The sequence below is a fragment of the Dermacentor albipictus genome, chromosome 1 (genome assembly GCF_038994185.2).
Source record: "Dermacentor albipictus isolate Rhodes 1998 colony chromosome 1, USDA_Dalb.pri_finalv2, whole genome shotgun sequence".
NCBI classification, from domain to species: Eukaryota; Metazoa; Arthropoda; class Arachnida; order Ixodida; family Ixodidae; genus Dermacentor; species Dermacentor albipictus.
Window position 1 is genome coordinate 41,536,230 of NC_091821.1, and position 25,232 is coordinate 41,561,461.

Genomic DNA, 25,232 nt, shown 5'->3' on the forward strand with positions numbered 1-25,232 from the left:
AATTGCTGATGGCGCATCCTCCTACAATAAAACCCCATTAATTTGAAGCTGTAAAAAGTGTTACAAATTTTGAAATAAGTGATGTTTCAAGAAAAGTGAAATTGGAAAGTAGCCCACTGGCCATGCATAAACTACGTGGAGCCTTTCCTAAGTAACGCCAGTAAAATTCTTGATCAATCACTTTCACATGCATTGGCACTAGACACATCGGAACCTCCAGGCGACGGCATAACCTGGCACTGTGCCAAGACTGCATTCTTCGCACTGAGTCAGATGACTTATCCTAATGCTATACAAAGCCAGTAATCCGAGCAGTTCATAACCAGTTCCAAACATGCAAAAAGTTGGCACTGCTAATTTCTGCAGCGTAATGCATACCGGACAATTTCACTTAGAAAAATAGAAACTGAACTGTGGAAGAGTGCAACTTAGCAGTGCAATGCCTTTAGCAGACGCCCACAAGTGATGTGCTGTTTATGCCTCAGCATCACGGAAGCATGAAGCAAGGGCCCTGACTTGGCTCAGTTAGCGAGCTCAGTGCCTCACTCACTGCTGCTTTATGAAAAGCGAATGCAAGCAATCACACCTTTTTGCCTAGGCAACCTGCACGCAGCGGAACGAAAGGTATTAATAACAGGCCTGAACAATCCCAGATGCACTGCGAAGTTTGGAAGAAGTCATGTATAATTAGCAACAGTTTGGTGCTGGTGGTTCTGTCTCACATGACCTTGGTCAGTGTGGTGCAAAGTGCTACTCTTCACTGAGATTGACATTTTGCAGAAGATTCTGCGATCTGTCACAACTACACTGCAAAAAAAGTTTGCACCTTTTGGAGCTTGTTAAACAATAATTGTAATCTATCTTGCTTGCCTTTCCTTTCTTTAACACCGCACACCCAGTACTTCCAAGTCACGAACTACATATGTGTTATTAGTGTGGTGTAGCATTCTTTATACGAAAGTAGCAAGTGCAGGGTTTTCAAGAGAGAAAACGTAAGCAAGGCAGATAACGAATTTTGCTTGGGGATAAGACGCATACCAAAGGGTGTAAACTTTCTTTAGAGTCTAAGCACTACAACAAGGCATTTGCCAATTTTCGTTGACGTCATTAATCGAAACTTGCCGTGGCGGCACAACCCTATTATTACTTTTTGGCGATATCTCTGCTGCACGCCAAGTATGGGTGCCATTGGGTGGTGTCTTTTTCCTAGTATTTTCCCTGTTGAGATTTTGAGATACCGGGAGTCCAGTGCAAAAAAAATTTCAAGATAAGGGGTGAAAAACACAATAAGGGTGAAAAAATTTCAACGTAACCTATATTTCAAAATATCAGAGTTAAAGTTAATGAGCATTTACTGTATCATGACGCTCACAGGGGCATCGGTTTCAGCTGCTGGCTCCCCACTACATTTACACTGGTGACATGTTCAATTAGGACTGATCTTTTGCCTGGTGAAGACACTGCATTTGTTGCTTTTGCTTGGCACATAACACTTCTGCCATTGTTGCTGGCAGTCCAAGCAAACTCGCACTTAGGTCAGTATCCGGCAGTGCCTGGATCATTGTTTGCCCAACCCACACTTCTAGAAAAGGCTTCTTTCGGCTAGCTGTAGCTACTGCCTGCAGTGCTCCAACATAGACGCTGGGACACCATCATCATCAGCAGCAGCCTGTTTTATGTCCACTGCAGGACGAAGGCCTCTCCCTGCGATCTCCAATTACCCCTGCCCTGCGCCAACCCATTTCAACTAGCGCCCGCGAATTTCCCTTCTGTTGGTACCCATTCTGTAACACTAATGGTCCATCTGTTATCTAACCTGCGCATTACATGACCTGCCCAGCACCATTTTTTTCTCTTGATGTCAATTAGAATATAGTCTATACCCGTTTGCTCTCTGATCCAAACCCCTCTCTTTCTATCTCTTAATGTTATGCCTAGCAATCTTCGTTCCATCACTCTTTGCGTGGTCCTTAACTTTTTCTCAAGCTTCTTTGTCAATCTCTAAGTCTCTGCCCCATAAGTCAGCACTGGTAAAATGCACTGATTATACACCTTCCTTTTCAATGATGATGGTTAGCTTCCAGTCAGGAGCTGACAATGTCTGCCGTATGCGATCCAACCCCTTTTTATTCTTCTATGAATTTCCTTCTCATAAACAGGGTTCCCTGTGACTAATTGACCTAGGTAAACATACTCCTTCACAGACTAAAGGCTGACTGGTGATCTTGAACTCTTGTTCCTTTGCCTGGCTATTCATCATTATCTTTGTCTTCTGCATATTAATCTTCAACCCCACTCTTACACTCTCTCTGTTAAGGTTCTCAGTCATTTGTTGTAACTCGTCTGCATTGTTGCTGAATAGAACAATGTCATTGGCATACCGAATGTTGCTGAGATATTCGCCGTCGATCCTTACTCTTAAGCCTTCTCAGTTTAATAGCTTGAATACTTCTTCCAAGCACGCAGTGAATAGCATTGGAGAGATTGTGTCTCCCTGTCCGACCCCTTTTTTTATAGGTATCTTCCTGCTGTTCTTGTGTAGAATTAAGGTGGCTGTGGAATCTCTGTATATATATTTCCAAGGTATTTATGTAAGCGGTCTGTACTTCTTGATTACGTAATGCCTCTATGACTGTTGGTATCTCTACTGAATCAAATGCCTTTGCGTAATCTATGAAAGCCATATAGAGAGGCTTATTGTACTCTGCGGTTTTCGATAATGTGATTAATGACATGGATGTGATCCAGTGTAGAGTATCCCTTCCTGAAGCCAGCCTGTTCCCTTGGTTGACTAAAGCCCAATGTTGTTCTTATTCTATTGGAAATTATCTTGGTGAATATTTTATATAATACTCAAAGTGAGCTAATTGGCCTATAATTTTTCAATTATTTAACATCTCCCTTTTTGTGGATTAGTGCAGTGTTTGCATTCTTCCAGTTCTCTGGGACCCTTGAAGTCGATGGACACTTCGGGTAGAGAGCCGCCAGTTTTTCAAGCATTATGTCTCCTCCATCTTTGATTAAATCGAGTGTTATTCCATCTTTTCCTGCCACTTTTCCCTGTTTCATGTCTTGCAAGGGCCTTCTAACTTCATCACTAGTTATAGAAGGAGTCTTTGCAACCTGTTCATTACTGCTTCGAATGGAGGTGTTGTGGCTCCTCTGGATACTTTACAGGTCAGTTTAGAATTCTTCCGCTGCTTTTACTATATCTTCGAAAATGCTGATGATATTACCGTGCTTATCTTTCAGTGCATACATCTTGGTTTGTCCTATGCCAAGTTTCGTTCTCACTGATTTCAGGCTGTGTCTATTCTTTGCTGCTTTCTCAGTCTTCCTCACGCTATAATTTCGAATATCCCTTATTTTCTCGTTGTTGATCAGTTTTGACAGTTCTGCAAATTCTATCTTATCTCTTAAGTTAGACACTTTCCCCTCTTTGTCGTTTCTTTATTAGGTCCTTTGTTACTTGAGAGAGTTTACCTACTGGTTGCCTTGGTGCCTTACCTCCCACTTCAATTGCTGCTTCCGAAGCCAGTGTAGTTATGGTTTCATTCATTACCTCTATGTCTTCTTTATCTCTCTGTTGTAAGGCTGCATATTTGTTTACAAGTACCAGCCTGAATTTGTCTGCTTTTACCCTTACTGCCACTAGGTTGATCTGTTTCTTCTTGACCAGTTTTGCTCTTTCTCTCTTCAAATTAAGGTGAATCCTAGCCCTCGCCAACCTGTGATCACTGCACTTTACCCTACCTATCACTTTTACATTCTGCACTATGCTGGGATCGGCAGAATATATGAAGTCAATTTCATTTCTTGTTTCACCATTAGGGCTTTTCCAGGTCCACTTTCTGTTGCTACACTTCCTGAAAAAGGTGTTCATTATTCGAAGCTTATTTCTTTCTGCAAATTCTACCAGCATCTCTCCTCTAGCGTTCCTAGAATCGACGCCGTAGTTGCCAATTGCTTGTTCACCAGCCTGCTTTTTTCCCCACTTTTGCATTGAAGTCGCCCATTACTACAGTATACTGAGTTTGCGCTTTTTTTATGGCTAATTCCACGTCTTCGTAAAACTGATCTACTACCTCTTCGTCGTGACTGGATGTTGGAGGGTAGGCTTGTACTACCATTAATTTATACCTCTTATTAAGTTTGATTACAACTACAGCTACCCTCTCATTAATGCTGTAGAATTCGTCAATGTTGCCCGCTATGCCTTTATGGATTGGGAATCCTACCCTGTATTGCTTCTTACCTGGGAGACCTCTATAGCAGAGGACATGGCCGTTAGTCAGTACTGTATAAGCCTCACCGGTTCTTTTAATCTCACTAAGGCCAATGATATCGCAAACAATGTCTGATAGTTCCTCAAAGAGTCCTGCTAAGCTAGCCTCACTTGAGAGGGTTCGGGTGTTAAACGTTGCAAGGGTCAGTTTCCATTAGTGGCTTGTCCAGACCCAGAGATTCTTAGCACCCTCTGCCACGTTACAGGTCTGACCGCCGCCTTGGTCAGGTGCTCCGCAGCTGCTGGGGACTGAGGGCCATTTGGTAATTGAGTGAGTCATTTGGGAGGGAATGGCTGAATACTGCACCAGGGAGGCCAATTCCTGTTCTGGTGAGGGAGTGTCTTGTTGAAGCTTAGTAGGCCTTCCTAATTTGTCCTGGTGGTACAACGGTTGTATTGCTGCTGGGTGCAGTGGTCAACAGTATGCTGCCTCATTCAGTGGGAGTGTGACGGTAGCTGCAGCAGCAAATAGCCTTGACTGCAGTTCTGAGGTGTGACCAAGCTTGCTGCTGCATGGATTACAACGTCCTTTCCACTTGGTCGATGGAGGCTAGGGGCAGCTTGTACTGCAGCTGTTTCTAAGCATGCTTCATTAGATTATTGGTTACCTTGGCTAAATTTCGTCAGCTTGACAAGCTACTTGCTCTTTGGGGAGTCTTGGAGCTGTGATCGCGTATCTGGTGAGTCAGGTGCTGACCTTCCCCAACTCTGGGAACAGCTTCCCTATCCAGTCGTAAAACACTGCCATGGTTTGTATACATTTCTTAAAGGGATACTAAAGGCAAATATTAAGTCCCACTAACGTGATAGATTAATGATTGAAAATGTCTAAGGTTTCAGTATTACCAACAACAGAGCTTTAGTAAACGAAAAAGTGAGGTAAAGTGTGGGACACAATTTGCGACCCGACAAGGACATTCTAGTACTATTTCAATGGTTGCATTTCCTCACTATGACTGTGTCGGTAGCAACCTGTTCATCAAAAAGGAAGGCCTCAGCTGTAATGAAGTGGCGAAAATTCACCAAGGACTGAGGCAAGGATGTTCTGTGTCTTCGTTGTTGTTCATACTTTATGTTAAGGGCATAGAAAGACAACTGGAAAACATTGAATTAGGGTTTGGTTTATCCTAGATGTGTGAAGGACAAATGGTGCAACAGGAGCTCCCTGGACTAATGTATGCGGACGCCATAGTGCTACTAGCAGACAATAAGAGAGATTTACAGACACTTGGGAATATCTGTGTCAATGCAGCAACAAATCTAAGCCTGTAGTTTAGCCCATACAAATCGGGAATTATTACCTTTAATGAAGAGACGAGTAATTATGTGGTGTCATTTCAACAGCAAGTCATATCCATAGTCAAGCAATAAAACTATTTCGACGTATACACAAACGAAGGAAAGACTTACTCAAGCATCCAATAAGATCATGTGAAAATAAAGGTGAAGCGGAATTCAGCAATAATAAAACATGGAGCACTTTATTTTTATTTTATTTATTTATACCTGAAGGGTGCAATAGGACATTACACGAGGGATGGGCACGTAAAAGGCGGGAATGATGATGATGAAATTAGAAAGATGAGTCTGAACACTCGATGGCAGATCTAAAGCGCGCTGTATCGCGGATGAATGCAGTTTGTCTGGGAAGGCCGTTCCGGTCTCGGGCAGTTCGGACGAAGAATGACTGCAGGAACGTAGTGGTGCGGGCTTGTGGCGGGATTACCGAGTTCGGATGGCCTGTTCGACGAACACGATGAGCCAGCTGGACCAGCTGGCTGTCACGAGATATAGAATAAAAGAACCTGTGATAGAAGCATAGGTGAGAGATGCGACGACGAGAGGCAAGAGGCGATAGGTCTAGTTCAGATTTTAGGGATGAAACGCTAGTGTGATATTAGTAATCTGAAAGAATAAATCTAGCAGCATGGTTCTGAACAGATTCAAGGGCTTTAGTGAGATTAGTTTGGTAAGGGTCAAAGATAGCACATGCATATTCAAGTCTTGGTTGCCCGAAGTTTTATAGGAAACTGATTTCACGGGTGGTTGTGCCATGAGGAGATTACGGCGAAAGCAACCAAGAATTTGGTTAGCTGAATTAATCATGTGGCTTACATGATATGGGGTCACAATGAATATAATGTGGTGCGCGGAATCTGGAAAGGAGTACTAGTACCAATCCTAATGTTCGCAAATGCTATTCTATGCTGAAAATCGAGTATCTTTTTGGGGTTGGAAGTTAACCAAAGATTGGTAGGCCGGTTGGCTTTAGGAGCTCACGGTAAAACCACAAATGAGGCAGTGCAGGGTGACATGGGTCAGGCCTCTTTTGAATTCAGAGGAGCACAAAGCAAGATTAGGTTTAAAGAAAGACTGCAGAACATGGATCAAAATAAATGGATGGCTTAAGTACACAAGTACCTATACCTGAAAAGTATCGACACAATGTAGGAAGAAGTCAAGAAAGTTGGCAACCAAGTACAGAGTAATTGAAATAGACAACTAGGAGTTGTCAAAAAGAAAGTGAGAGAAAGAGAGACAGCGAATTGGATGAAAAGACTGGAAAAAATGGCTGTGGCTTAGGTAAGGTTAAGCCCAGGATGCGAAGCATACTAGCCTTTATTTTAGTTGTTGAACCACTGTTTAGCCTGGTGAACTGCTGTTGCTTGGCTATATTTGGTTCGGCTAGACGAAGAAACAACTCATGCATTACTTCTTCGCCTTCAAGAGTGGAACGCGACAGCGTTCCCGTCGACCCGCCAAGGGGTGTAAGACAATGGGCTACAGGGCAGCGACTACGCGCCCCGCATTGGACGCGGTGAGCGTCGAGCAAAGCAGCGTTCGGCGCGGCAACGAAATGTGCGCCTGAGCAAGAGACGCACGCCTTAGAAACAGCGCGTTTCTAAGGCAACACCGCATTCACTAGAGGCGCTTTTGTACCGCTTTGAAGCGTTGTACTCGTGGCTCAGTGGTAGCGTCTCCGTCCCACACTCCGGAGACCCTGGTTCGATTCCCACCCAGCCCGTCTTGCAAGAGTTGAGCCAAAGCCACTTCTCCTCTGTCGTGACGTCACGGTGTCACGTGATTTCATGGTCACCGCCGCGCCTGAGGAGCTGGGTTGAGCCCTCGTAATATGCTTCGCATAAAAAAAAAAAGACCATGGAGATTTACAAGAATGGGAAGAATGAAATTAGAAGGGAAAATCTGTACGATAACACAGTTGGCAGTGCCCTGCTCTTTGAGGCTCAAGCTGGTCAAAAACATAGCTAAGCAAATACTGGCGACAAGATGAGGCGTGTGTATGCTGCAGCAAAAATTCAGATCACTCGGCGCATCCTAATGGAATGCAAAGGAATTCGCCCAGTGAGAACCCATAGGTAACGTACACCTTCCAGAAGCACTTGGATTTAAAGTGAATGAAAGGATTAACTGGTCATCAGCCAAGATAGGCAAGAGATGTTTAGAGTATTGGTGGAAAAAAAAAAAGAGAAGCAGGGAAGAGATTGATATGACCGGATCTCTTACAGGCTAGGTAGTGGTACAAGGTTGATGGAGGAGTTTTGAGGAAGCGGAAAAAGATTAAGGAGATGTATACAAAAATGCTACAATGAAAAACATGTATAGCATACCTGATTAACTCAAGCAGGCTAGGTGACTATTTGCCACCACCCCATTTCAAAGGGGATGCCAATAAATTATTATCATCATCATCATAAAAATGTTATTCCAATGCATTTTAACACGAAACAAAATCTTACTTGTTCACTGCTATTTGATTCTCAGAATGAACTCATTGATGCTACCCTTGATTAGTTTGTGGGTGGTTGAAAGTTTCATTTTTGCTCTACCTCACGCCACGCATTCTCTCACTTTTTGGTAGCTTCAATATCACATAGTGCTGCTCTAGTTCTACTGGCTCGTGAAACTCATGCTGATTGCAAGCAGCAGAAAATGTTGCGTTCGTGTAATGTCATGAGATTAAATTCTTGAAATTGGAGTCCAGCATCACATGCGAAAGTATCATTATAAGGGCATCAACAAGCTCCGAAGTGGCAAACTCTGAAAGATGTTCATTAAGTTGTGTTCATCAAAGGCATGTGCTTTGCTTTAGTCGTTTCAGTGCAATTACCTGCACTGTAGGCTTTGTCTTTGCTTAGTTTCCTGCCAATTTTTATAGTTTTATATGAAAAAAAACATAGCTCTGGCTGTGTTTGCAGCCCCTTCAGTTGTGAGTTTCTCTGCAATTAGGTTATTTCTTACAAAACAGACGCAAGGTTCTTAGCTTGTTAGTAGAGGCATCACCACAAATATTTTGGCCGCGTGGTCGCCACGGCGTTTGCCATTAAGCCATATAAAATGTTTAACGTAATGTTCACGGAAAGGAGCAAAGTGCGTGGGCATGTTTGTGCTGTTCGAGACTGATATGCATGAAAGAAATCTCACTGGAAGTCTGATTGAATTCCTAACATTATGCATATGTCCATGTCTGCCGCAGTTAGTAAGGCATGTGTCAGAGATACAAATAAGAGGATTCACTACTGTAGGAAGGGCGCCCAGACATTTTTAGGGTCAATGTTGAAGTGCTCCGTGTCAGCCATGTTCATGAGGGAATAGTACGCTTGATAATTAACCACATTATTGCTAATAGTCAATAACAGGTTGGTTTGCAATTTTTGACAAATTTTGGTTTGAATTATTGGAACAATGCATTCAGGGTGCAAAGCAACTGATTAGCTAAACGCAAATGGAGCTGCAGTTCTGCTGCCGTGGCGTGCCACATAGTCCTCGCCTATACATGGTACGCAGAAGTCTCTCTAGCATATGTTGTATCGCGGGAGTGATTACACACTGACGTGCAGTTCGACTGAACTGAAGAAGGTACAGCCACTTGCTGTGGCCACTCCTTATTCATTTTTGTGACGTCATCGTCAGAACCAAGCAAAGTTGCCAACATCATAGAACTACGCTCACAGCATGCAAGCAGTTGTTGCATGCAAACATAAGACCCCTCCTACCTTAGACAGAACATTATTAACAATCCGCTAATGCTAAAACATAGTCTCTCAAATTCCGCTGAACATTATGAACTCTCTGTGAACGACGCAAGCATGGCTGATCAATGGCGGACGACAGTTCCCTTGATTCTGTGACCAGTTCCCCGACGTCTTCGGTCAACACTGGTTGACGTGCAGACACGCCATCTGGAAGTTCAACTTCTGCAGGTTTGCTGCTGTACAACTTCATCTTCGGAAATTCCGCTGCTCTGCCCATTGGTTGTGGAGAACTTGGCAGGCTCGCTCTCTAGTTGCCGTTCTGCAATCGCCGGTTCCAGTGTTGTAGTAGCCGCACCAGTCCAATGCTGGAGCTGGTCCCTATGGCGACGAAGTACTCAGCCATCTGATAACACGACCCTATGTGACGCCAGCCCTGTTGGCTCTCAAGATAACTGCTGCAGTCCACGGCAAGCCCTGACTACAGTTGCGTGTGAAGACAAGATCTTTGGCTGGAACGTCCTCAGGGTGGGCATAGGTGTTGTCAGCCAGAATGACCTGTCTGGAGCCCAGTCTGGATGCAGCTGGTCCAGCGTAGTTGACAACCAACGGCCCATTAAAAGTTCAGCCAGCAAATAACCCGTGACCGTGTGCAAGGTTATGCACTGCTGTAGCGTGAAATCAGCCAGTCGCTTTTCCCAGTTCCCGTGAATGATCTGAGACAGGGCTTCTTTGGCTGTTCACACCATTCTTTCAGCCTGTCCATTCGTGGCGGAGTGGAAGGGTGCCGATGTAATCTGTTGGATCAGATTTTCACTCAGAAAAACTCTTGAATTCGAGGAACATAAACTGTGCTTCATTATCTGAGACGACTGTGTCCAGCAGTCCATGTGTCGTAAATAGCCTCCGCAGGACGCCAATCACTGTGAGTGACATCATCGATGACACCTGAATGACCTCGAGCCATATTGAATATGAGTCGACCACTGCCAGGAAGGTTTGCCCCTGAAATGACCTGGCAAAATTGACACACAGCTGGGACCATGGCATCCGGGTGGTCTCCCAATGGTGGACTGGTCCCCGTGGCATCTCTGGCCATGTCTCCTGACATGCTTAGCACCAGCGAACCCATTCTTCGATAGCAGCATAGGTACATTCTGGGCCACCACACATAGCCTTGAGCGAATGCCTTCATCCTGATGATGTCTGGGTGTCCTGCTTGCAGGTTTTCAAGTGCATGGAAACAACTTTTCGGGCACCACCACCCTATCACCCCACACCAAACAACCCTTGTGAATGGGCAGTTCATGTTGCCGTGAAATTAATGGTGCGAATTGGGTGCACGCATGGTCCCTTGGCCAGCCCTTCCACGCCCAGTTCAGCACATTTGAAAGGATACAATCTTTTGCAGCATAGGTGGCTATGTCTGCAGCATGGAGCGGGGGCTCCAGAATCATATTCAACAACATCACAACCTCTGCCGGCTTGGGGTCATCCTGGTGTGGTTGCGGCAAAGCCAGCCTGCTGAGTGAGGCCATCCACATGGACCAACTGCCGTCCATGTCAGTGGAGTGGAGAGTCATGGTAACCATTTAAGAAAATGGACCAATGCAGCATACGTGGCAACAACATTTCTGGCGTCTGATAGTCATGAATGAGGAACCTGAGCAGTGGCTTATGATCTGTGTGGATCTGAAATGGGGCGGCCATACACGTAATCGTGGAGCTTTTCCACACCTTCCACAATAGCCAGTGCTTCCTTGTTGGTCTGCACATAGATTCTCTCAGCAGCAGACAAGGTTTACGAAGGAAAGGCGATTGGAGCTTCGGTGCCATCTGGCTATGGGTGGCTGAGCAAAGCTCCAATACTGTACGGAAATGCATTGCATGCAAGGATCACTGTCTTCGTTTTGTCAAAATGTGTAAGGACCTAATTGAATGCCAAGAGCTGTATTACACCGACAAATGCGCTCTGTTGCTCTTGACCTCAGACCCAGGTTGCATGCTTGTCCACCAGGCGATGTAATGGTTCGTCAATTGTTTCCTTGTGGGGTAGGAAGGCGTGGTAGAAGTTGACGAGCCCCAGAAAAGCCTGCAGTTCAGCTTTGTTTTGTGGGGCGAGGCACATTTATGATTTCCTGTCTCTTGCTAGATGTCAGACGGATCCCTTCGGCATCGATAAGGAGTCCCAAAAATTCCACGCGATCCACACCAAAATTGCACTTGTCCTTATTGACCCTCAACCCGACTTCTTGAAATTGACTGAGGACATCACAAAGGCGGCGAGAACGCTCTTCGTGCGAGGCACCAGCAATGATGATGTCATCAAAATAGGGAATGACGGCTGGTATGCCGGGCGCTACATGCACCCCAAACTGAAGTCTTCAGACGCGGAATGCCCCCCGGTGCGTCACTATAATAACGTACAGCGCGAAGGACAAGGACTGCGATAGACGACATACACAGCGCTGACTTCCAACAATATTTTATTGCGTTGCCACATCGTGTGTATATATACAAGAGGGGGCATGCGCAGAAAATGAAAGGCAGTCACATGGGGTGTTCTAACTGCAAGTCACAGTACTAAGAGCATGGTCGCCTGAAAAAAAATAATGAATAAACATTACGATTTCTATCTGTTTAGATACATGACTTCACCAGGGGTCGGCGCAATAGAGGGGGCACTAACGCAAATACTACCAAGTTTTCTGATGAAATCAGCTTCCACAATTTCCCGGGTGAGCTGTGAGCTGTGTCTCGCTAAAGCTTCAGTATCTTCAAAGAGGGGCACGCAGCCGCAGTCCCTGCAATGGATGCCCAAGTGGCCTTGTACAGTGCTGTGGACGATGTTACAGTGCTCTCTTAGTCGATCGTTTAAGCACCTGCCTGTCTGTCCAACATATTTACTGCCGCAAGACAAGGGAATTTGGTAGGCTACATTCGTTGTGCACATCACAAAATGTTTTCTGTGCCCGACAGAGCAAGAACTCTGAAGCCTATTAGGCGCATTTACACGCTTACAGAGCCTTGCCAACTTTTCCGGGGCTGAGAAAACGACTGTGATTCCTGCACACTGCCCAATTTTCTTTAGCCTATGGGAGACATCATGCACATACGGTGTGGGGTTCTCCTCCGGTGCTCTTGGGACAAAGGAATGACAACACAGTAGTGCAAACAATCACAAGGGCATTTATTGCACCTTTCATAGATCAATGCCTGCTAGCCGAGTTGCTATCCACAAAACATGCCGATGGGCGCGCGACAAATCTAGAAGTCCGACTCACCGTGACCGGAAGCGAGCGAATATGTTCGCCCCATGCTGGATCCCAACGCCTGGTCGATCACGTGTAGGGTCACGCCAACGGTGGCGCGTTCGAACGCCGCCACGCGAGACGGTCTCGCAGAAGCATGGGTCGCTGCACGCGCGGCACGGCACGTCCGTGCTGCTTGCTGTCTCGAACCCAAGAGAGAGCGCCTTGTCTTACCCGCACCCAAGTAACCCCGCAGCGGTGCGACACTCGCGCCATCTCTCGCACCGCGCCCCAACCACATCGACCGCCGCGAGCATCACGCAGGCCACGTGGCGAAGCCGGATTACAGGAGACGCGCCATGCGGGAAAACAACATATCAGGGGATGCGTGAGAGTCGCGCATCCCCACAACGGTAGCACTGCAAACCTGCGTCTTTCAGCCAGCTGGTTCCCTGATTGAACGGGCTCATTACGTTTTGTGCGCCTCAGAAGCTGTTCCGCTTCTTTAAGGCGAAAGGGTAGCCAGCCCAAGAAAGGCGATCAACCTGAGCAGCAAGACTATGTTGCATCTGGTGAGGACATGATTTATTGAGGCTGTTAACGAGACATAACTTTATAATACCTCGTTTAACGAGCTTTGAGTGTGCGGAGTTAAAGGGCAAGAGTGGCTTCTTACTTCTCGGTTCGAAGCACCAGCACACATGTTTGTTAGCAAGGCACAGCCTGAAATCTAGAAAGCGCAAGGAATCATCAATGGGGACCTCATGCATAAGTTCTAGAGGCTCCAGCTCTTTCTTAAAGATCTCCAAGACTTTAGAAACAGCAGCCTCAAAAGCGGGATCAATGCAATCAATAAATATCAGATAGTCGTCCATAAACCTGCTCACTTTGACAACAGGGGACGCGGCTAGGTGACCATGAATATTGCGATCATAATGAGCTAGATAAATATCACTTAGTACCGGTGCCAGACATGATCCTATACAAACACTGTTCCTTTGTATGTAATTTTGTTCATTCCATGAGATGTAAGTTGATTTCAAGTAGAAGGTGAGCAATTCAAGAAAAGTCTCCCATAGGCTAAAGAAAATTGGGCAGTGTGCAGGAATCACAGTCGTTTTCTCAGCCCCGGAAAAGTTGGAAAGGCTCTGTAAGCGTGTAAATGCACCTAATTCGTTTCAGAGTTGTTGCTCTGTTGGGCACAGAAAACATTTTGTGACGTGCACAACGGATGTAGTCTACCAAATTCCCCTGTCTTGCGGCCGTAAATATGTTGGACAGACAGGCAGGTGCTTAAACAATCGACTAAGAGAGCACTGTAACAACGTCCACAGCACTGTACAAGGCCACTTGGGCATCCATTGCCGGGACTGCGGCTGCGTGCCCCTCTTTGAAGATACTGAAGTTTTAGCGAGACACAGCTCACAGCTCACCCGGGAAATTTTGGAAGCTGATTTCATCAGAAAACTTGGTAGTATTTGCATTAGTGCCCCCTCTATCGCGCTGACCCCTGGTGAAGTCACGTATCTAAACAGATAGAAATCATAATGTTTTTTTTTATTTTTATTTTTTTCAGGTGACCATGCTCTTAGTACTGTGGCTTGCTGTTAGAACACCCCATGCGACTGCCTTTCATTTTCTGCGCATGCCCCCTCTTGTATATATACACACGATGTAGAAACGCAATAAAATATTGTTGGAAGTCAGCGCTGTGTATGTCGTCTATGGCAGTCCTTGTCCTTCGCGCTGTACGTTATATTTGATCATGAATTACCAACTAGCTCGAGCAACCACCCTAGCGTCACTATAGTTTGTGTGTACTGTAGGAGCCGGGGGTCGTGGCCCTGGCGTCGGGCATCGCACAAAGGGTCGGTCCCTAGCTCTATGCCGCCGGTGCGTCTCGTAACAGGTAGCTGGCCTACGCTACTGGGGCATCACACGAAGGCTAAGTGGGCCCACGCCGTCGTCGAAGTTTACTTGACGATGGTTGCTTCCTTTGTGAAGGTTACGAGGTCGAAAGAATGAGGAACAGAACAGGGCATTTATTTACATTTGAATTGCAAACTTATTTGCATAGAACAAGAGGTATCGTACTGGCCAAAGCACGGCACACAGTGCATCATTCTCGTAGCATGAGCTACAGGTCAGCAGACTACATCTTTCTGGCGAGCACACATCAGACCACACTGCACACACTTCAGCAGTCCGCTTAAATCCCTTTGGTCCTCCCTAGATCCCTAGGTCAGGGAAATCTGCAGTCACACCTTCCTCCAACTGGAGCGTCCAAAGTCGCGAAGGGCTCCGCCTTGAGACCGAGGGTGCTCTTAATCACTCCGGCACCTTTGTTTCCTGAACACGAAGGAAGGAGGGGAGCTTCGTAGGCAGGGAATGTAACGCTTGGCTCAAACTGACGTGTCTTGGCTCCTGCGATGACCCAGCAGTTAGCTGGAGTGTCTGTCAAACGACCGACAGAAAGCTGGAGTTCCTGCTCCCATCTTTGTTGACGGCGACAGTGAGCCATCAATCAACACTCGATCTACCAAACATGTCTCGCCTTGTTGTTGCCGCATCTGTCTAAGAGGACGTGTTGTTAGCTTCCCAAAGCGATTTGTTGCAGTGCTGCAGAAGAGGCTAGAAGGTCACTGCCTTTACTGGCCGATCTAACAGTCCACAGCTTCCTCAGTCACTGGCAGCTGCTGGTATGCCTGGGCCAAGTCTAGTTTTGCAAATACCTTCCTTCCCACCCTATAGGGGTGCAAGCAGAATACTGATTACCGGCACAGGATAAATTGCAGGGCTGCAGGGCCTTGTTAATAGTGCACTTCTAGTCAGCACAAATGCGGATATCTCCTGTTGCCTTCAAATTAGTTACAATAGGTGTTTTCCATTGGGCATGGTCAACGGGTTCAAGGATTCCCTGTAATATCAGCTTATCCAGTTTGGCATCGATTTTGGGGCGGAGCGCAAATGGTACTCCGAGCCTTCAGGGAGACTGGTGCAACGTCTTTGTTTAGAGCGAACTGCACTGGTGGTCCACGGTAACAACCCAGCGCTCCGTTGAATACACAAATGAAATCTTTGAATATGTCTTCGCATGGAGCTGGTGACTGGCTGACATGTTGCACCCCGGTGATACTGATGCCTAATGCCAGGAACCAATCCAGACCGAGCAGGCTCAGGCGCACCTTTGACGATTACCAGTTTCAGTAGCCCGTTGAAATGGTTGAATGTCACTCTGGCTGTGCAAATTCCGTGCACGGCAATGCTGTTGTGTTGGTAATTTCTCATTACAATATCGAGTGGTTGCAGCTTCGGAAGTGAGCAAGAACGTCGACCCCAACTCCACTTTCATTTGGCACACTGTGCCCTCGATGGTGACGTTGACAGACACCTTCTTCTTGGTGGGTTCCAGCAGCACATGAACGGAGGCTGGCATACCGTCGTCACAAAACAAGATATTTTCATGAGAGGCGCCCTTGAATTGATTCTTGCGTCTATTTTCTCAGTATGCTGGTGGGCCGGGGACCGCCCTTAGGAACGACATAACCTGACAGTGTGGCCCGTTTTTCTGCGATTTCGGCACTGTGTGTTCCTGAAATGACAGAGACGGTGCTGATGCGGCCTGCTGCAACTAGCGCAGGATCCACCCTGCAGTCTGTCTTGGTCCTTCTGCGTACCGGCAATAGCTTGTAAACTTAAAATGTCCTCCTCCACGTCGACCTGCTTTTCGGCAATGTCCCCCATTGCCACCAGTGTTGTATCGTGGAAACAATGACACACTGACATGCAGTTCAACTCAATTGAAGAAGGCACAGCCGCTTGCTGCAGCCGCTCTTTATTCACTTTTGTGATGTCATCATCAGAACCAAGTAAGGTTGCCAACATCATAAAACTACAGTCGTGGCATGCAAGCGGCTGTAGCATGCAAACATAACAGCATATGCCAGATTAGCACCAGAGTACCATGAGCATGAGGGGGAAAAAAAGTAAGAAAGAAAATTGTACGCACTGTAGCATTTGAGCAAAATTTAACTGTGTTTGGGCATCATATTTCTGTGATAAGCAGTAGATGGAAACGGGAATTTCGCTCGCAATAACTGACTCGTGCTTTTTTCTGGGGTGGGAATTCTGTGCTAATTCCGACATTTTGATAGTCAAGCAAATTGCTGTTCCAAATTGTGCCAAAAGTCGAAAAATGACTGAAGTTTCTCCAGATTGCCAGCTTTGGCATCAGTAGGCATCATCAAAAGATTACTGCTGCAGTGCAGGACATTGTGGCATTGTGTGGGCGCGTACAGCCGCGCCAAATTAGGCCCCCTGAATAAAACTAAAGGCAGTGATGTTCTTTTATTTTGCCGCCTAAGCCATGAGTGAGGGCAGGCTAGGAGGTCTGGGGCTTATCCACACGTCCCTGTTAGTGGAGTGGAGTTGCATTGTTGTGCTGGCACTGTTTCCACAGAAACAGGTGTGCGTCCATGTGTTGCCGGGAGCGCCCTTTCTTTTTTTAGTCATGCAGGGGCCATGACTGTTGCTATTGATCGCTGTGCGCAGCCCCATGATCACGGCAATCACGAATCCTGGTAACACATCGATTGCATTGTTGTGCAGCGCGAGCGGTGAGGGAAAGAGAGACCAAGAGAGGAGGAATGTTGCTTCCTTTAGCTTATTCAAGTGGCTTACTCCCAATCACTCAGTGTAGATGTTTAGGTGTTTCAAGTGAGTATAGTGAGTGGCAAAGCGAAATCAGTCACGTTCAGGATCGTTGTTTGAGTTGATGCTTTCCCATTACCTGGAGATGTCTTTGAAAAAAAGAAAACACTGGTGTTCACTAACCTTAGCTTCTTCACAACTTGTAAAAAACCTCCAGTCACTTCACCAGCATGCAATAGTGTGAAAAATGCCTTTAAGCTGCACCTCAACACTTCTTTAATGCTGCAGAATGCTAGTTTTGTTACTGTTACCACATTTAATAATAAAAATGCTCTAAATAAAGATGTGCATGCTTCAGACCACTCCAATAATAAGATATATGTGTTACAAACTGCTCCGAAATCAAAATTTATCTGCTCCAATAATTTCTGCAGAATGACTTTTGGCATTCTCATCCTTGTTTTATGTGTTTGAATACCGAGGGTTATCTTCAATTTAAATGTCTGCTGCCACGACAGGACCTGAAATGCAGTTCAGGATTTTAGTGTGTCTGATTACCGGTTCTTCAGTGTGTCTGCTAAAAACTAAATAGTGGAACACAGTTTTAAAACAGGAGATTTTCATGCCCTCTAAAATCGATCTATGGCCTATGTAAGGCACTGAAAGAATAACATTGGAGGAGTTAATCCAAGAAGGACGGGCTTGTGTGAAAACTTTCTGCTATGAATTAGCTGCTCCGAATTTCAAATTTGCAGCTCCGAAAAGTGTTCGAGCCAGCCCGCCCCCCCATTCCGCTCCGATTAAGGGGCTGTCGAACACTTTTCAAGCCACCATTTTTCACTGTTCAGGTTTGCATAGATTGTCCGTTGGAACAATAAATGCAACAAGAATGGCAGCGATAGAGGTATGCAATCCGAAGTTATTCCGCCAAGAAATTTCACAATAAAAAAAAATATCGTTGCCCTCAACTTAAATTTTGTGCAGTCTTCTGTCTCTTCTCTTTCTCTCACCCACTGACGTAACCTCTTGTTGCCACTGGCAAGAGCCCAATGCGCCTACGTAGCTGAAGTTTGCAATTCCATGGTTGCCTACATATGCTACGTTCACAAACTCTGGTTACTTCAATGTGCTTATGACGCTGTTACCATGGTTAAAAAATACCTTTGCGCATTATAGATCATTTCATGTTTGCCACTACTGGTCGAGCAACTCGGAACTGCACAACGTCGCTTCAGTTCAGCTACAGTTCAGCGCAGCACCATGAACTACAAAAAGGGTGCCGCAACAAGAAATGCACCGAGGTTAGAAACCTGTACCTCCTGAACACGCACGTGCATAATATGGCAGCATGGCAACAAGGCTGCTCATGAGTGTACATAAGCAAGTGGAGAAGCTTTTGTGTTCAGAAACCAGAGGTCTGCCACCATACCAGAGGCAAAAGAACAGCCAACACCCCTGCCGTGCCTTGCAGTTGTAATGACCTCGTTTTTTTTTTCTTTTTTTTTTCTTTTACAGCTGTGTCTGTTTGCATGAATATCAAAAGTACAGCAAACAAAAATGAATTAAACCTTCATTCACCGCATTTTTGCTGCAGTGCAATTGTTATCTGCAACTTTGTTTTTAACCAATCACGGAGGAGCAGGTGGTTGCATCGATGATGCTTCTGGTGAGCACCATTGGGCAATGATGCAGTTGGCGGCGATGTAGTGATTTGTTTGCTACTTAAAATGATAAGTATTTCAATATTGGTGCTTTTACCTGCGCTAAAAAGATCTCCAATTGTCAGTGTATGCAACCTGCAACAGAAAAACAGTGGCTTGAGAATTGTTAAAGGGCCTCTTTAACCTACTCCAAATTCAACATGTGAGGCAGTGATGGAAGTGCTGTGCCAAGTGCGCCAAACTGAGCTGTGAAGGAAATCCTGCTACATGCTGTGCGAAATTGTCATTATCGCAGGTATTGCACCAGGCCTGCGCCAACATGCGCCTGCTCCGAATTGGGAATATTTTGCATGCGTGAGAAGGCGCCGCGCAGCAAGCAACCATCCTTCACGACTCATTCTCGCACGCTTTCCATCATAGCAACAGCATATAGGGCACGCGGCCACCACTGTATCACACTTGGACAATATACGGAACCTCACGGTGACACTAACGCCAACACCGACTGCGGAAATTTGCCTGGAGGGTCCATATAATTGCTATTGCAATAATAATTATGTTATGTAATTAAGGTGACACACAATTATAAGGGCACAGCTACTCGACGCACCTTTCTTGTGTGTTGAACAGCTTAATTAGTATTAAGTTTGTGCTTATCTTCATCTTCTTATATAATAATAATAAAATGGAACAGCAAGTTGAAGAAAAAATACTTGCATCTTAGTATAATACATACTGAATGCAATGTTTCAGCAAGTACTAACTTATAGAGAGCTTCTTTGCACCAGAGCAGTAAGTTACTGCTCTAAAGCATTGTTTTCTTTCTCCAAACAGCAAATTTTTCCACTCAAGAAGCAGATATTTCTGCTCCAAACTACGATTTTTCGTGCTCCCAAAGCTGCTCCAAAAGACGAAGTGCCACTTCCATCACTGTATGGTGCTCCAAAACCAAAATTTCCCAGCTCCAAAAATTGCTCCAATAGCTGTTGCAGCTGTCCCACACCTGTAATTGGCGAGTCCTCCTTTTCGCGGAACACAAAGCCAGCTCTCATCACACTGGTGCTCTCGTTCCTCGTAGTTCACCCAATTGACAGCTTTTACCCACGTGATGTCAAAATATGCAAAGAAGGGACTGGAAGTGCCCAGAGATGAGCACAGAAGTGTGTTCTAAATTTGTGGCCTTCCACCACACGAAATGCTGCCATGTTTGCCAAAGGTGATCATCACAGCATCTGGATACAACATACATATTTATTTAAATTGTGTTCAAAATGACAGAAGTAACTTTGAGCCCTTTCTAGAGCACCGGATCCTACCTCCATCTAGGTGAAAATCAACATCTTGAAGCAAGTAAACAAAGAGCTTCGCCTCTCCACCAGGACTGGCCAACTCATCAGTAGGTTGTGTGTACGAGTGTTCAAAAATCACTGGTACAGTGCTTTAAGTTCTTTCTTGGCGCTGTGTCACATCCTTTTCCACCCACTGCCCACGGTGTTCCAATTTTCAAGTAGTTTTCATGGGGAACAAATGATCATTCATATGTTTGACTGCAAGAGTCTATAATTTTGTCCCAACTCTGACACCTTCTTGCCTTTGTTATTGCCTGCTATGCTTCATTTCCAGCATTATCGCTGTGTGCTTGGTCTTACTTTCCTGCTGCACCATGTGTGAGAAGTGGAGGTGTCAAACAAACCAGCAGAGTCAATGTACAGGCTGAAATTAGCACACGGTGCAACCATGTTGCAAAACCACGGTGGCTTTGTGAGTTGCAGCAGTGCACTGGAAAGGGACAACAGGACTGCCAAGGTTCCAGGGAATCACACAAGCATGCATCTCATGTAATCTGTCCTCGTATGCAGCCGTGGTCAATGGAGGGGAGAATATTTTTCCTGGCTTCAGTGTGTTAAGCTGTCGAGTGATGCTTCGAGGGGTCACGAGTGTTCTGCACGTTGCGAGCTCCATCACATGGACCTCGCAACCCTATTTAATTTTTTTCTTCCTGCTGCATCATACTTTTCAAATTGTTGTTTAACTGGCAACTTGACATGAAAGCATCGCAGTAAGCAGTTAATTTTTTTATAGGGCGCATTATGAATTTGGTGGTGCCGCAAATTTTCGTGTTATATCTGATATATTGTTCAGTGCAGCATTGTTCACAATACTGCTTTGTAAGTGGACTCAACTTTACAGTCAACACAGCAACATGTAGGCAAGGAATTGGCAATAAAACGTGTTCCATTGACCTTTTATGTAAGCTATGCCAATCTAACATTTTTATTGTTAGTACACCTACTGCAGGGACAGGCATTTATTGATTCACTGTAGCTTTATTCAGTTTGCTTTCATGATTTGGTGGTTGCAGAAAAATAAATAACGAAATGCTAGTCCAGAGTGCTAGAATGCTAGGAGAGGGTGCGAGAGTAGCCACCACATTTGCACTACTACTTTGGCTATGTGTGGCTTTCCACTTAGTTACTGCTGTTTGTCAGGAGTTCTTTAGACCACTGCTAGCAATATAGCCAATTTTCATGAAAATTGTATTTTTGTTTGGCTATTTTTGTTTACTACTGCATTTTTAAGGTTTTCATTTGAGTTTTTTTTTTTTTTTGGCTGTGTACACTTTGGCAGCAGTAGTCACTGGGTGATAGATTTAAAATTATAGTTTAAGTTATGCGCCAATATATGCCAAGTAGCTAGTCGGGATTCATTTCGATAAGCCAAATTCACTGCAGCATGTGTAGTATTAGTTTGCGGCATTTGTACTATTAGCATCCCATTGAGCTGGATTTTCTGTAAACCATTGTATGATTTCATTCCTTGTTTGCGACCTTCGTTAAGCTTTCTATTTATTTATTTGATTATTTATTGTGTGCCCAACTAGCACTCGCTCTTGCATTTGTAAAGCATGGGCCATTGCATTGATTGGAGGTGTAAGACCAGGGCTTGCACTAAGATTCATGAGTGTTCTATTACTTGTAAAATTTCATTATAATTAGGCCAAGAGTAGGGAGGCTTTCAGGTCATTGTACTTGTGTCTGTAAGGTTCAATATGTGATGCTTTTAGACTTGTGCAGATATAAGTATTTAATTAGTACCTTGAATTAACATCTTGCAAGTCACAGATGTTCAGTTGCTTGCCTGAACAGACTTTTTTTTTTTCTTTCTTTTATATCCACACCAGCAACTTGAAGAGGGACGTTACAGTGGTAGTAAGCAGCAAGGGCTTCTATCGGACAGGCATCATGTGTGATGTAGTACAGGTATTTACAGGCTTTCTGTGTTTTTGCATAGTTCTATTTTATGCATGGATCATGCTTTTACTAGTTGCTAATACAAATAGCTAATTGTATGAGTGTATGGAGTATCTGTTATCTCTACTCATTGACTGTGCTTGGAAAAAATAAAGAACAGTGATTGGAGGTGATGCTTGATGAAATTCTTGTAGTAACTATTATCTCCCCAAATTGTTAATGTTTTAGTTTTTAGTTTATCGTACAATATATTAGTTTTCTAGTAGTGCCTTTGAACAGGTGTTGCTGACACTGGTTTTGTTTTGCATCTCAGGTTTTAACTCTGGACAAAAATAGCTCAAGCCATGTGTGTAGGCTTTCATAAGTGCTCGTAAGAACTTCAAATTTCACCATTTTGCCATTTTGCCTGATCCGCCAATTAGTGAATTTATTTGCCCGCTTCCAGAGGCTCAAAGTGGCAGTTCCTGAGCTGTGCACAGTGGCATTAAAGCAGAAACCAATCTTGAGCATTGCCTCTGTAAACATTTCATTAAAACTTTTACTGAGGTTGGTAGGACATGTGATGTGGTGTGTTGCATAGTATGGAGATGCTTAGCAGTCATTCAGTTGGGATTGCAGAATATGTGTGATTTTTCTGAGGGGTCGTTGACCCAGCACGTCATGGTGCCCTGCCTGGCTTTGAAAGTATGTGCATGGCACACACCAGAGCAACAGGCGAAGTTCTTGTTTTTGCTTCCTTTATGGATAATGACGTATGATAATGACATGCCCACACAGGAAATCCAACGTATGGAGACGTTTGGCCCTACATAAAGCTCGATCTATTAGGTGCGAGTACCATCCTAGTCAATATATGTAACGCTATGTATTGTTTTGTACTCTCACTGCAGCTTAAGGCAAACATTATTGGAAAGTACTATTTTGGCTGCAATGTGTGACCACACAGTAACAACAGCAGCTACAAGGGCTGTTATGGACTGTTTGAAGAGCACTGGATTAGACTCAAGACTGGATACCACTGTGCTACATGGTTATTACATATGTGCATCCCTTCTTCCTGTCCTTGTCATCTTTTATAGTTCCTTTTTGTCCCCTTTCCTCCTTCCCCTGTGCAGAGTAGCAAGCTAGAGCAAAAGTAGCTCAGGCTGCCCCCTTTGCCTTTCCTCTACTAAATACTCTACTCTGCTCTCGCTCCAATGTCACAATGTGCAGAAATTGTTTATTTAAGGGATAGTTCGATTTAACTGGGTTTGATATACTCATATTTGGATGTATGTGCAAACGACTTAATTTGAACATTGATTTTTTTAAATATTATCAACCATTTAAGGGATTATTAGAATACTATCAACATGCCATTTTGAATTTGTAGATCGTGAGTGTTTATTGTGTGAGTACTGCAGTTTTCTTAATTTTCCCATTGTAGTACTAATCTTTTCTGAGGAATCCTAATTAGCAGCACTCTTAGCATAAGCAATTAATGCTACACACACATTAGGGGGAGAAGCATGGAGAGCGTGCCTTTTGAAAGCACACTCGAGTGGGCTACTCATTGTAACACAAGTGCTCTGCTACAGATAGAGCACTTAAAACTGTCTTTGTGTTATTTTTTGTTCAGCAGCATAACAATAATTCATCCTGTTTCACACAGCATGCCCTGCTGCTTCCCGTGCTTGTGTGCCACCTTCGTTTCCACAAGTCTCTGGACTTTCTGGAAAGCATCATCGGGACTGAATTTAAGGACCGTTATCTTCTCCAGGTGGGCTATGCGATTATGTGAAGAAACAATTTTTTTTTATTATTATGCAAAAGGCAAGAATATATATGTTGAGTTAGATTTACATTTTCTTCTGTGTGAACCCCTCTATGCTCATAGTTCTAAATAAGCTTTCTTCAGAAATGGCCATTTGGGTGTTTAGAATATCACAGAGAATCCTGGACACTGAAAAAAAAAAAAGCTTTTGCAGCCATGCATATATAGTTATCTTCCATTCAGCATTTTGTGGCATGGTGTGAGGTAATTATTTCGTACAGTCAGTGGCCATAATTTTCAAATGAAACCGTTGCGCTGTATTTTCAAACAATTAACCTCATTTTTTCACTCTCATCATTGGCTCAGCCTCCGTGGGCCAAGTAGTGTATATTTAGTAGTAGCAATGGAATGGCAGCGTCTGCCCTGCATCCGAGCCATAGACGGAGGGCAGCAATAATGTAAAATGAATAGATTGTTATAAAATATTGTCCCTGGTACTATCCACTATGTTGTTGGTGGCAATTCACATATGTTGTTTTCTTATGTTCAAATTTTTGCTCGCAAAACCTGGGAGATTATATAACAGGCCTATGCCCTTTTGTCTGCGGCTTTTATCCTGCAAACAATAGTTACAAGCTTGAAAATGGGCCGATTTCGTTTGTTCATTCATACATTGGTTATGCTTAGGTTTGGGCATGCTTGAATCTAAAATTTAAAAGAAGAAGAAAAGCTGAGGGGGTATACCTGGGGTCAAGCTAGCAATATTGTGCCATCAAGAATCTTGCGAGTTGTGGTGAGCATACCTGCACTTACATAAGGGCGTTTCTTTTAACCTTCATGGGTCAAGTTGATCACCGCCATGAAACTGGCGGAATTGATCAAATTATCCTGAGCGTCAAGCTGAGGAAGAGGGAGCAATAAGCATCCAAACACATTGCCTGCTTCATTTGGCAGTATTTACCCAATTCTAACACGTTTCCAAATCTAATGTGAATCCACTTTTTATGGGTTCAAAGTAGAAAGAAGTGTAAAAGTAGAAAAAAGTGTAAGATGTCCACGTTTCTGGCAATCAGAAAAAAATTTAACTCGTCTTCACAGAATGTAAATTTATTTATTACCACTCTGTTAATACCACTACTTTTCATAGTCTGCATTTCTCAAACTACAACTCCACAACATTCGCAAACAGCATGGTGGTCCATGCCTTGGCTAAACACTCATCCTATGATACATGCAAGTCTCCTAAATGCAAAAAGCATGTCGCGCAACCTTGTTGCCGCTAGCTTAGCATGTGAAAGAACTTATCCTTTGAATGAGCTTTCTTAATTGCACCCTGAAAGTGGCATGTTGTTGACAGAAACTTTAATTGAAAACTGGTTCTGTTACCATT

At 44.5% G+C, this 25,232-nt stretch overlaps 1 protein-coding gene across 4 annotated transcripts in view; it reads left to right on the plus strand.

The window, feature by feature from the left end:
- The window catches only part of drosha (ribonuclease 3 drosha), a 213,848-nt gene that overhangs the window by 65,647 nt on the left and 122,969 nt on the right, over nt 1-25,232 (plus strand). For all 4 annotated transcript variants that reach the window (XM_065438063.2, XM_065438068.2, XM_065438088.2 and 1 more), the window contains 2 exons: nt 22,020-22,098; nt 23,741-23,848. In XM_065438063.2, the coding sequence (XP_065294135.1) occupies nt 22,020-22,098; nt 23,741-23,848 (187 nt within the window). The remainder of the gene's footprint in view (nt 1-22,019; nt 22,099-23,740; nt 23,849-25,232) is intronic.